General features: G+C 49.3%; 2 protein-coding genes across 2 annotated transcripts in view; one reads left to right on the plus strand and one right to left on the minus strand.

The window, feature by feature from the left end:
• Lyrm4 (LYR motif containing 4) overlaps nt 1–7375 on the plus strand; it is an 89679-nt gene extending 82304 nt beyond the window's left edge. The window contains exon 3 of the mRNA XM_050142164.1: nt 347–7375. Within this exon, the coding sequence (XP_049998121.1) occupies nt 347–415 (69 nt within the window). The 3' untranslated portion in view covers nt 416–7375. The remainder of the gene's footprint in view (nt 1–346) is intronic.
• Nucleotides 7376–10340: 2965 nt separating this feature from the next.
• Ppp1r3g (protein phosphatase 1 regulatory subunit 3G) lies at nt 10341–12666 on the minus strand. Its single transcript, XM_050142162.1, has 2 exons — nt 12575–12666; nt 10341–12429 (listed from the first exon to the last, which is right to left on the minus strand). The coding sequence occupies exon 2, from the start codon at nt 11955–11957 to the stop codon at nt 10911–10913; it is 1047 nt and encodes a 348-aa protein (XP_049998119.1). The 5' UTR covers nt 11958–12429; nt 12575–12666; the 3' UTR covers nt 10341–10910.
• Between the last annotated feature and the right edge of the window lie 352 nt (nt 12667–13018).

The raw sequence follows: 13018 nt of genomic DNA on the forward strand, positions 1-13018 counted from the left end.
AAGACTGGCCATGGTGACATGTGAGAGAAATGTGAGGGTCTCACTAACCTCCCATTGCAAGGAGCCTAGGGGGCAGATATTAAGGGAACTAGCAACGATACATGGGGATGAACTTTGTCTTGTAGTGCAGTTTCCAGAGGCACCAACCTGCATGGCAAGCACCTGCATGTAGTTGTTAGAATGAAGCCAGGCTGAAAGCACACATCTGTAATCCCAGAACCTGGGAGGCTGTCAGAAGCATGGCCAAACTAAGGCTAGCCTAAATTACATAGCAAGATTCTCTCTCAAGCCAAATTAGCTGACAGAGTCCAACAGTTCTTGACCTGTATCTCGTCTTTGCTTGCAGGTCCATATTGGCCAGCTGTATTCAACTGACAAACTTATCATTGAGAATCAAGAGAAGCCCAGGACATAGGAGCCCAACATTTGGAAACGGCCTCCAGCAGCAGAACCGACCACCTTCAGCATCCATTCTGTGTGGTGTGGAAACTCCCAGTGCTGGCTGAACACAGCCTCTTGCTCTGCCTGCCTTGTAGGAGCTGATAAACTGGGTCACATTTGCATCCTGTCACAGCCATAAAGGGAAGAAATGGCTGTGACTCCTCAATCCAGGCATTAGAAGGAAGAGCTGGAGGCCACTCAGAATAACGCCATGTGTTGTCGTGTCTCCTCTCCATCCTCCCATCTTACAGATCACCCATGTGTAGAGCTTTTGCAGACTTTGTGTCTCCGTCCTTAAAAATAAACAGAATTATCTCCCTGTCCTTTTGTACCAAATAAACCCATTATAATGAATGTGCATTTATTTCCTGATCAGATTGGGACTGTAGAAGTGGGAACCCAAAAGGAAGGCCCCACCATCGGCTGAAGATTGCCTTAGTGAAGGCAAGTCCAGGCACCAGTTCAGACACAGGCAATAAGGACGCAGATCAAGATGAGCACAGGTACAGCCCCATCACGCAGATCTACAAGTTCAGAATACCAAGCCTCTCCACAACCTGTGCCTCCACAACCTGTGCACACTGGAATCCTACTTCTGGCAGTCCCCGAGGGAGGCCATGAACGTTGAAGTCCAGGAAGTGCCACGTGTAGCTGTGCAGCCCAGGTTCGATGGACACTGGGGACACCAGGAGTGCCTTATGAATGTACATTACCTACTCCACTTAGCACCTTAGAGTCATCAGGGAATCAAAGTGTGTTAAGGGGAGATGGCTCAGTGCTTAAGAGTACATTTTGATCTTGTCGAGGACCCAGGTTCTAGTCCCAGTACTGGGCCTGGTGGCTGCCAACCGTCTATAACTCCAGTTCCAGGGATCTGATGCCCTGTTCAGACTGCTGCAGTCACCAGGTACACACATGCAGGCAGAATACTCGTAAGAAATAAACCTTAAAGTTACTTTTTAAAATAATAAAGATAAAATACCATTTTCTGGGAGATGTGACGATCAGCCGTCCAGCAGCAACCAGGTACTAAAGATGTCGTATGTTGTAGAAATCCATTCCTTCCGGGCACATACTACACAACTCTCTTAACTTCTGGGAGTTCTAGGGACCTATCCCACTGGAAGAATTTCTTCTCAGACCTGAGTAGACTCTGGATTCACGTCAGAGCTGGAGCAGGCGTGAGAGTAGTGAAGGTCCTACAGGAGCTAGACAGGGTGTCACCAATTCTTGTGGCATTCGTGTGGATCCAGGACAAGCAGTCTATCACCCTACCTTAAAAGTCATGGAAGTTGGGTTAGGGGTGTGACTCCATCTACAGTGTAGTGCTTGCCACACAAGCCTGAGGACCTGAGTTAATATTCCCAGCACCCATGTTGTAAAAGGCTGGGCACATCAGCACGGTAACCCTGGAGGAGGAGGGGCAGACAGGCAAATCCTGGGAGCTCACAGGCCAGCCAGTGTAGCTAAAGTGGCCAACTAGATTCAGTTCATCCAACATTAACAGTGATTGAGGAAGACACCCAAATGACATCAGCCTCTGACCTCCACATGCATGCACACTTGTGTGTGTACCCACATGAACATATACACATGCATGTACCACACATGAAGTCATGGGTGAGCCAGGTGTGAGGCTACACATCTGTAATCCTTGCACTGAGTCTGGGGTAGTTTTACATAAAAATTATAAGTGAGCACAGACTACATATAGCCTGTCACGGGTGTTCACCCTGGTGTCTGTGCAGTATAGATTCTGTCATGGTAGTAACCCACAGACATTCTCTTTTGCAATACAACTTTCTTTTTTTTTAACTAGTGTGCAAAATAATGGGTTTCATCTTAGTGTTCTTGCTGTGAAGACACATCATAATCATAGCAGCTCTTCTCTTTTTTCTTCTTTCCCCAAAACAGGGTTTCTCTGTGTAACCTCTCGCTGTCCTGGAACTCACTCTGTGGATCAGGCTGGCCTCAAATTCAGAGATCCACCTGCCTCTGCCTCCTGAGTGCTAGGATTAAAGGCGTGTGCCAGCACCACTCAACTACACGGAACTCTTAACAAGGAAAGCATTTAAATGGGGCTTGCTTACAGTTTCAGAGGTTTTGTCCATTGTTACCATGGCGGGGAGCATGGTGGCACATGGGCAGACATGGTGCTGGAGAGTAATTAAGATTTCTACATCTGGATCTGCAGGCAACAGAAGAAGAGAGAAACACTGGTACTGGCTCGGGCATTTGAAACCTTAAAGCCCACCCCCAGTGCCACACTTCCTCCAACAAGGCCACACCTAATTCTCTCAAGTAATGCCACTCACTGACGACCAGGCACTCAAATAGATGAGCCTCTGGGGGCTGTTCTTACTCAAACCACCACAGGTTTCATACCTGTGTGTCATACTTGGTTCTCATCCATCCAGTTCTGCAACTCTTGATCTCAGAATTAAGTCTTGCACACCTGTAAGTAGTAAAAATCATTGGACGTCTTGAATCTGATAGCACTGGGTCCACTCCCGGGAGCTGAGGTGTTCAAAAAGCAGGGCATGCAGCCTTGGTGAGCGAACGTGATATGAGAAGTGTGTTCTCACCTTGCGGCTGACCTGTGGAGCAGTGTCATCCAGCCCCGGTGGAGGAGGCACTTGATAAAACAAACGGTCACTCACCATCTAACAGCAATGCTGTGGGCAGTGCTCTCAATTTAAGTAGCTGTATTGTGTAATCTAAGTCATCCCCCTGAAAGTGTCACATTGCAAGCAGAATGGCAGCTCCGTGGGAGACTCCCCACAGGATCGCGTCCACAGACAGTCATGGAATAAACCTGGCTTGTTCTGCAAACCGTTCACAGCTGGCTGCTTTTGTGTTAATTAAACCTCCTAAATGGGTTTGGACATGCCCACGGCTTGATAATACAGAACTAATTCTTGTAACTTAGATCAAATTAACTCCATATTTGGGGATCTGCACAGAAAACAGGAGAATTGAGCTAGAAAAGCCCACAAACAGGAGTGGGCTGAGCAGAGCCTCACGTTGGGTGTCCCGCAGATACACGGGACTGCAACTTGATTCTCGGGCTTCAGAAAAAGTGGCATTTAACTGATTGTGTAATGCAGCCATCTGTCTTCCTAATAGCCCCAACTGTAGAGCTTGGGTCAGGCCATGTGATGGAGAAGTTGGACCACTTGCCCGGGGCCATCTCAACTTTCCCAGAGTATGCGACTTCTCTCAAGATGCCACCGTCTTGAGAGATGACAGGTCTCTCCGTGTCAGCAGCTGCAGATGAAAAATGCCACCAAAAGTTTACCTCTCCAGAGGCAAAAACCACTTGCAAAGCAGCCATTTCCTAGACCTGCAGATGGCACTGGCTGGGCCTATCTGGTTCTTTAACTCTGGTTCTAGAGGAACGGTATGTAGATAGGTGTGAAGCTATGTTGCTCTGATGGCCCTTGTGGTCTAGATGGTGGAGCAAGAGAGCGTCCTTGGGCTGTGACATAGATTGATTTGCATACATGCTGTCCTGCAGCAGTCACTTTCAGCCCTTCCCTCCTTAGCCACACGCAACACTCAAAGCCTATTAATTCCAAGGATTGGAAACATTGCTCTTATTTGTTCCAGTGCTGCAAGTAACCCTTTGCATGCTAGGGAAGTGCTCTGTCATGGAGCTGTAGTGTGTGTATCATGCCATAAAACAGTTTGAAAGACCACAGAGACAGTTTAGCTGTAGTTCTCTAGAACAGATATGCACCTGGAGGGAGAGCTGCCTACAGAGAATGTTTTCTTTTTGGTTGGTTGTTTGGGTTTGGTTTTGGTTTTTGTTTGTTTTTGTTTTTCTTCAAGACAGGGTTTCTCTGTGTAGCCCCAGCTGTCCTGGAACTCCCTTTGTAGACCAGGCTGGCCTCGAACTCATGGAGATCCAGCTGCCTCTGCCTCCAAATGCTAGAATTAAAGGCATATGCCACCACTGCTTGGAGAGAGAATGCTTTCTATATTTAACAAAAGAGGATAGTTTTTTTTCAATGGCTGTGGAAGATTGAACTACATGTTGGCCTCCTATCTCTGAGGAATACACAGTCTGCTCTCCATTCGTCCAAGGTCTCACACCCATGGGTCTACTGACCACAGAACCAAAACATCATGTGGTTTTGTGGGGCTTTTTATTTTGATTTTGTTTTCAGGAGTGTTTTTGAGACAGGGTTTCTCTGTGGCTTTGGAGCCTGTCCTGAAACTTGCTCTTTAGATCAGGCTGGCATTGAACTCACAGAGATCCACCTGCCTCTGCCTCGTGAGTGCTGGGACTAAAGGTATGTGCCACAATTGCCCAGTTGAGTGTGTAAGTTCTATGCAAATACAATGCTTTTATGTAAAAAATGACATTGTAGTTCTGCTCCCTATCAGAGCTCCTAGAATCAGTTCCCTGCAGATACCACGGGACAGTTGTAATTCATACCAACTGCTATTGCCTTCTAGATTAAAGGACATCTTAGGTATTGGGGACAGGACACAGAGAAACAATAAATGGGACCTCCTGAAACTGAAAAGCTTCTGTAAAGCAAAGGACATGGTCAACAAGACAAAATGGCAGTCTACAGAATGGGAAAAGATCACCAACCCCACATCAGACAGAGGACCGATCTCCAAAATACACAAAGAACTCAAGAAATTGGTCATCAAAAGAACAAATAATCCAGTAAAAAAAAAAAATGGAGTACAGACCTAAACAGAGAACTCTCAACTGAGGAATCTAAAATGGCTGAAAGACATTTAAGGAAATGCTCAACATTCTTAGCCATCAGAGAAATGCAAATCAAAACAACTCTGAAATTCCTTCTCACACCTGTAAGACTGGCCAAGATCAAAAACATGACAAAAGATGACAACTTATGCTGGAAAGGTTGTGGGGTAAAGGGAACGCTCCTGCATTGTTGGTGGGATTGCAAGCTGGGAACGGCAGACCCTTGGGTCTTGCTCCTCTGCCTTACTCATGAGAACTGGGTCGTCTTTCGTACCTCCTTGCTCCCACTGGGATGTTTTTAGGGGAGCCGCTGACTATCATGATCAGCTATGGTTGCAGGACTACCAGCTGTTGGCCACAGAGCTGGAGGTGCAAGACTACCTAACACGTCCAGGTGGTGAGAACCAGCAGCGCCCCCAGAGCATTTTGCCAGGTCCAAGCAGCGCCTGCCGGTTCCATAGAGCCTGGACAGTGAAGTAAAGCAGCCAGATACTCCAGGGCATGGTCAGCACCCCAGCTTTCTCAGGTTCCCAAAAGATGAACAGTGCCCTGCTGCCAGGTCAGCAGGAAGTAGTCTCGAGAACATGGTATCCTCATCTCCGCTCATCTGCTATCCCTTTCTAACTCCTCACCTTTTTATAATGAGCAAAAGGGAGGAATGTTAGTATCCTATTCAGGCATCTCTACTGGCCTGCTCTTGGGGTCCTGACAGGATGTGTCCTCAGCTGCAGCCACTAAGAGCATCTCCTGTGCACATTCACTACATTCCCTTTTTAAAGGTGGGCCTTGCCCACCTCCCTTCTCTTTTCTTTCTTCTCTATCTGTCCCCCCTTCTCTTCTCTGGCTGTCTCTCTGTCTCTTTCCCACCTCTCTCTCTCTGCCTTTCTCTTCTCTTCTGCTGCTCCTGTCTCCAGAGGCCAGTCTCCCCCCTCCCCTCCCTCTTTCTATGTTCCCTTTCTCCTAATATTTTTATTAGGAGAAATTAGCCCCTTCACGTGAACTCTGTCACATAGCATCTTTCTCTCTTGTGCTGCCCTTTAAATTACAACATTCCTCAAATATATAATCCAAATGCAAAGTGTAGGACTCTACCGAGCTGTGTCCTCTCAGCTGTAGCTGTTAATGGTGCTTACATTTCCCGGGTTGCTTAGATGGAGAAAGTCAAGTCACTAAAGTGAGCTCAGCTTGACATGTCCCTGCTCAAACCTCTATCCTCATTGGCTTAAAAAAGCTACATGCCCCTGATCCTATGAATCTGACAGACCCCTACATCATGGTGACTGCCCAGGCAAAGGCTGGGGCTACCAATATTTCATCAGCATGTCTTAGCTTATTATAGCCAAAGTGCTCTCTCTGCCCTACATACCCGGATCCTGTAGTGTGCCAGAAAAGCATATTTGATTCAGTTCCATGACGCCACAGAAAGCAGAACATAGAAGTTCCCCCCTCTTGCTTTTCCTCCCATTCCTGATATAGAAGATATAAAGCAGGCACACTAAGCCACAGGCTTCAAGGCACAAGACTCAAAAGACACGCACGGCTAAGTCAGGAAATGAAAACTCTTAGCCTGGTAAATTAGACAAAAGCTGTGTGGCAAGAGCTGAAATTCGTGAAACCCATGAAATGGTTTATGAAAACCCTACAGCTGAGGAGAGAAGGAAGGATGGGGCAGATTGAGAGACATCGGAGTGGAAACCTACATGTGCCCATGTCCACACGCACACAGAGTATGAGAAACTTCACAACTGTGTGAGGAATTTGTGGAGATTTGTGGGTAATTAAGACAGTCCCACTCCCAGGTGCTCAGGGAAGGCTCCTGCTGCTCCTGGGATTCCCAGAGTGCAGTGCTCATTCCTGAGCTGGAGCCTGGCCTCCCAAGGTCTGCAAACCTTGCTCCCTCGACTTCCCGTCTTACTTCATGAGCATGGAGTTTCCTAGGGAAGCATTTTGTTCAGCCTTTCTCTCACTGCTTCGGAAACTCTTTAGATGGGAAGATGCTTTCTATCCAACATTCCCTGAAGGAGAGATTTTTGCCACCAGGAAGCTTCTGGAATCTCTCTTTAATGTAGGACGGGATCATTGAATGACTGGGAAGACATAGTCTTTAATGACTCGAGATAGATAATAGTTTTAAAGTTGTTCCACCTTCAAGCAAAATGACCATATGTATCAAATAAAGGTGCATCCTGCAAAGGGGCACCAGCCTTATTTTGTGATGAATTGCTTCCTTCCTTTTGGAAAATCAACTCCTACTCCGCCCACCCCTTACTCCCTCTTTTCCTCCCTCCTCTCCTGTGCCTTTGATTTGTGGGGCTGGGGATCAAACTCAGGCCTTCTACATGTACTAGATGCAATGGTTAACCCACATTATCCACCTGGACTAGGTTTAGAAATACCGCAGAATACACATCTCTAGGTGTGTCTGTGAGGATGTCTCCAGAAAGGTTTACCTGGGGGTGGAAGACACACCATGAATGTGGATGGCATCGTGAATGGACTGGGCTCTCATACTGAAGAAAAAAGGAGAAGGTGAAGGCTGGGAGATGGCACTCTGGGTAAGGTGCCTTCCATGCTGAAGCGAGGGCTCTGTAAAATAACTGTGTGGTGGGGTGCACCTGTCACCCCAGCACCGGAGGGTACAAGCAGAAAGATGCTGGGGACTGATTAGCCAGCCAGTCTGCCCAAGTGATGAGCAGTGAGAGATCTTGTCTCAAAAAAGGCTAAAGTAGAGAGCAATAGAAGAAGACACCCGATGTCAACCTCTGGCTTCCACACGTGCGTGTATGGACATGGACACACTCGCTATTGCATACACCACACACACGTGCACAAGCAAAGGAGCCAGTAAGCCGAGAACAGCATTCGCCTTTTTCTGCTTCCTGATTAGAGGCCCAATGTGACGTAATGTGAGCATCTGCCCCCCAGGAAAGAGAAAAGTAACTGGCATGCCAGGCAAGTCCTCTGCCACTGGACAGCATCCAGACCCTACAAACACGCTTTGAAATACTTAATGACTTTGTTAGTATTAATCTTTCCTTCTTTTTATTTCTCATTTAGCTCAGACTGGCCTTGAAGCTTCTGTGTGGCCAAGAATAACTTTGAACTCCCTACCCTCTTTCCTCGCCTTCTTCATACTGGGATTTCAGTAGTCAACTATTACACACAGACTGAAATAACAAACATAAATTCTAACAAAAAAACCCACAAATTTTAATAAACAAAAATTCTAACAACAAACAAAAAGGTTTTCTAACTTCATTAGTATTTATAAAATAAATGTTTCCTGGGGATAGGAGAGATGGTTCAGCAGTTAAGAGCCCTGGCTTTTCTTTCATAGGATCCAGGGTTGATCTCCAACACCCACATGGTGGCTCACAACCATCTGTAACTCTGGTTCCAGGGGATCCCACGCCCTCTTCTGGCTTCCAAGGGTACCAGGCACACAGGTGGAGCACAGACACACGTGCCAGCAAACCATTCATGCTCATAATAATAAATAAATATTTTAAAGTGTTTCCTATGCTATTAAAATAGCACAGTGTTAGAGATACTGGCCTGCTAATCTATAAACCTAATATATGAAACCCTGGGATGCAAAATAAAGTATACATACATACATACCCTGGTTTCATCCCCACAACAACAAAAATATTTGCTTTTTTGTTTTGTGTCTGAGACAGGATCTCTCTGTGGTGACTCCCTGGGTTTTCTGGAACTCACTATGTAGACCAGATTGGCCTAGAACTCACAGAGATCCCCCTGCCTCCCAAGTGCAGGGATTATAGGTGTATGACACCACACTCAGATCATGCTTGCTTATTTTAAATGGCAATCGTCACTAAAAGGTTAACTGTTTTGTGAATTATAATTCTCGGCGTGTAGCTTTAAACATAGTAAACAGGGTTGGCATGCTGTCTAGAGAGGGCCAGAGAAGAAGTGTTTGGCACTTTCGTCTACTTAACTCCACTGCAGGTGTGAAAGAGCATCTGTAGGGTGAGTTCATGGCTCTGTCCAGTAAATACCTGTGGACCACGGTGAAGTTTGAATTCCATATGATCCTTTGTTTGTTGGAGTAGTTTTGTTTTTAATCCAGCTCTCATTCTGCTGGCCTCCAACAAGCTGTGGTCATCCTATTCAGGCTTCCAGAGTCCTGGGATTTCAGGGATGGGCCACCATACTCAGCCTTGGTTTTTGCTTGATATAGTTTTTCTAGGTCTCCAAGGCTGGCCTCAAACTCTTGACAATCCTGCTTTAGCCTCCAGATGCAGGGGGTTGCTGGCATGTTCCACTATATCTGTCTCTAATATAATTTTCATGTCACAAAATAATACTTTAAAATTAAAATAAAACTTTAAGCCTGTGAAAGTCATGTATAAGGTTTCTGGTTCCATGAAAACAGACTTTGGGCCATGTTTGGTCTTTGATGATTGTGCTGACCCATCTGTAGAACTATGAAAACATCTTCCCCTTAACTTTACTCTGCTATGCCCAAACTAATTATACTAGTCACGTGCTAGAAAATAGGACACTTTGAATAATTTTTTTAAAAGAAAATGAGTTACTCAGGAAAAGTGGGAAGAAAGGAGCTGAGCCTTCACTCAGTGCAATCTCACTCAGATGTGGACACGTCTCAGCGCGGGAAGCCATCCACAGTGAGCAAAGGTCCCCGCACCCGTGCCTAGGGCTCTGCTATGCCGAGTGCCCCGTTTGTTCCTGACAGCACTTGCAAGTGTGCTTTGTTACCATCAAGTTTCCACTCATCCGTGTGCCTCTGGGAGGAAAAAGAAGCCACCTGACCAGTCCCCGGCCTCTGTACTTGGAGTGCAGCCTGAAAGAGCTGAGCTTCTCTGACTACTAATGGCCCAGACAGTGGCACAGCTATTAGGAATTCTACTGCACAAAAGCGTTTGGGACGAATGTGATGGGCTCTTGCAGCTCACAGCCAAGGCCTTTGGCATTTTAATTCGCCCAACATTTTACTATGGCAAGGGACAGGACACTTTTTGCGCATCTTGAAGACCCCTTTTCCCAGTGTGGGGACCTTGGAGTCTTCCACATCAGGGAGAAAACGTATCCATGCTGTCCCAGTGCCCATGTCGTCAGCTGAGCATCCCCTGATTGCCAAGGCCTCCTCAAACCCAAGCCCTCAGAAGGTAAAACAGGAAGCACAGAGTGAAATTATGCACGCGTGGCCTTTACTTTTTAAAAGGACATTTGTATCCGATCACAGAAGAAAATAGCGTTGTGTCTGGGAAGATGTCTCCAGATCCCAGTTAAAAGGAAAGGCTTAACGGCACCCACAGAGCCTTCTGAGAATCAAACCTGGGTGTGAAGGTTCCACGAGCGAAGTTTTTCCTTTCCCACGGGGAGTTGGGGTGCCCTGTCTTACCCTGCAGGTCTTCATCAAGCTGTAAGGACGGCATCTCACTAGAAAAAAAATCCCCAAGGTCACAGGTCCTGGTTCAGGGTTCCAAAGCCCCTTTCTTGGAAAGAGTGTTTGTTTTGGGGGACTAGGGTGTTTCTTATTCCATTACAGGCTGAGAGTTCTAGAACGCAAGTAGAAAGGTCAGTCGAAAGAGGGTCAGATATTGCCAGACCCGCTGTGCTTGCTGGTGTGCGTATCTGCGCTGCGAGTTTATGGTTTAAATGCCAAATCTGCGCCGCTCAGCCAAGGTTCCCAGAGAGCCCCTTGCTGAACTTCGCGTGCTGGTCAGCCTCTCTCCACGTCTCAAAGCTCCGGGACTCAGAGCGGGTCTGAGGAGCACACATAGCGCAAGGTGTAGTTGGCCCCCTCGTTGTTATCCCAGTATTCGCCCTGTTCACAGCGGTAGCAGATGGCAAAATGGATAGCAACGTCGCAAGCGTCAGCATCCTCCCCTTCTTTGGGCTGCAGACCTGGTGGCAGACCCAGCGAGAAGCAGAAACGCTCTGTGACTGGCTCCTCCTCACTATCCTCAGCCCCTGGTCCAGAGAGTCCCGAAGGTACAGGAGGCGGCTGCTCCAGGGACTCAGGATGCAGCTCAGCCGGCACGTCCAGAAAGGTGCGCCACTCGGTAAAGGTATAGCGCACCACCACTGCCCTGGGTCCGGGGCAGCTGATCACTCGACCCGAGCCGGTCACCTCCGCACCGGGCGGCTGGGAGCATTGCACGGACTCCAGACACACTCGCTGTCGCCGCAGGCGCTCCTCCACAGCACTCAGCCCCGGGAGCTGGAAGAGGGGTCGGAGTTGGGCGCGAGGAACCCACAGGGACGCGGGCACCTTTGCCGTCGCCAGAAACCCCCCGACCTGCTTCAGGTCCTCGGCGCTCAGCGGGAAGCTGCGGAGACGTGAGAGCACTGCGGGCGGCACCTGCGGGTCCTCCGCCTCACTGAAGTGCTTCACGCTGGCTAAACTCAACCCCAGGGAGTCTGCGAACTGCACGCGCTTCTTGCACTTGGCGCAGAAGTCCCCGGCTGGGAACTCGACACCCTCCGCGCCTGGCTGTCCGGTCTGCTGCCGCTGCTGCAGGAGCTTGGCGGCCTGCAGGATGGGGTCGGCCGGCAAAGAGAAGGAGCGTGTACGAGGGCGGCGATATTCCTGCAGCTCCTCCTGCTCCGAGAGAGCCGCCTCTTCCTGCGGAGACGGGGGCAAGTCCTGGAGTTGAGCGTCAGGAATCGGGGTCTCCGAGGTGCCACCTTCCACGCAGAGTACCTCGGGGACCGACAGCCCCTCCACGGGCGGGGGCTCTCCGGAAGGCGTAGAGCTGGGGGCCCCGGAACGTTGCAGCTGCTCCCCGGATGGCTCCATGATACCATCTAGCCCCGGGACTCGGTGCTGGAGACTCCGATGGAAACTTATCTACTCCCGCAACAGAAGGAGCGCACAACGCCCGCTGGGCTCGCCTTCCCTGGCTCAGTCTAGCCAGGTTGGAGAGCAGATTCAGCCTGGGGCCTCCAGTTTTTAGCTGCGACTGCCCAAGAACGAGAGGGAGGAGGATGATGGCCTGGGGCTAGATCCCAAGGGGAGGGCCAGGGGCGGGAGGCGCGGCCTCCAGAACACCTGAGAACTAGGTCCCGAACAGAAACTAAGATTTTCTGAAGGTCGTGGGCTGGCTGAGAGCCTTGATTCGATTCTCACAGCAGCAGAGCGGCGTCTGCCCCACCTCCGGGGCAGCTCGCAACTTTCAGAGCCCAGAGCGTGGACAAAGTTTTCCAGCCAGTGAAGTTAGTCTTCCGGAGAAATATTGTCGCCCCGCAGTGACATCCCAGCTGCCGCCAGCCTAGGGAGTTCGCGGAACAAGGACGTCATTGAAGCTAGCCCTTCTCTTTCGTCCTTTCTCCCCCAAATCTCAGGCATCCCCGGGTCTCATCCGTGCATTTGTCCCTCCTGAAAGCTGAGAGGCTTGAGCTGCAGCTTCCACATACCTATCCGGTGCCCTTGCCTGTGGGCTTGCAACCGGACAGAGAGAGGACCCACAGGGAGCGGACACTGCAGCCAGTCCAGAGCAGCCGGAGGCCATTCGCGCCTGGCACTAGAGCACGTCCCCGATCTTCGCCCCCCCCCCCTTGTCCCGCCCGCAGATCTGGATGAGGAAGAAGAGGGCTGGCACCTCCCTCCCAGGCTGGGCGCCTTACCACAGTAGGCAAAGCGTCCTCCTCCTCAGTCTGCGCATACCGGTTTCCTCCCCACCTCCCCCCTCCCCCTCTCCCCCGCCTGCCACCCCCAGGATCCCAGACCAGTCTTACATAGTTCAGGCCTGATGGGGAGTGGGGCCAAAGCCCAGTCACTGGAAGATCTATAGGAGAGCATTCCACCTCTACTCTGCGGTGGATTGCCACCATCAAACTTGACCAAACATCACCCCACCC

The sequence above is a fragment of the Alexandromys fortis genome, unplaced genomic scaffold (genome assembly GCF_014885135.2).
Source record: "Alexandromys fortis isolate MF-2015 unplaced genomic scaffold, M_Fortis_MF-2015_v1.1 scaffold_5, whole genome shotgun sequence".
In the NCBI taxonomy this organism is placed as follows: Eukaryota; Metazoa; Chordata; class Mammalia; order Rodentia; family Cricetidae; genus Alexandromys; species Alexandromys fortis.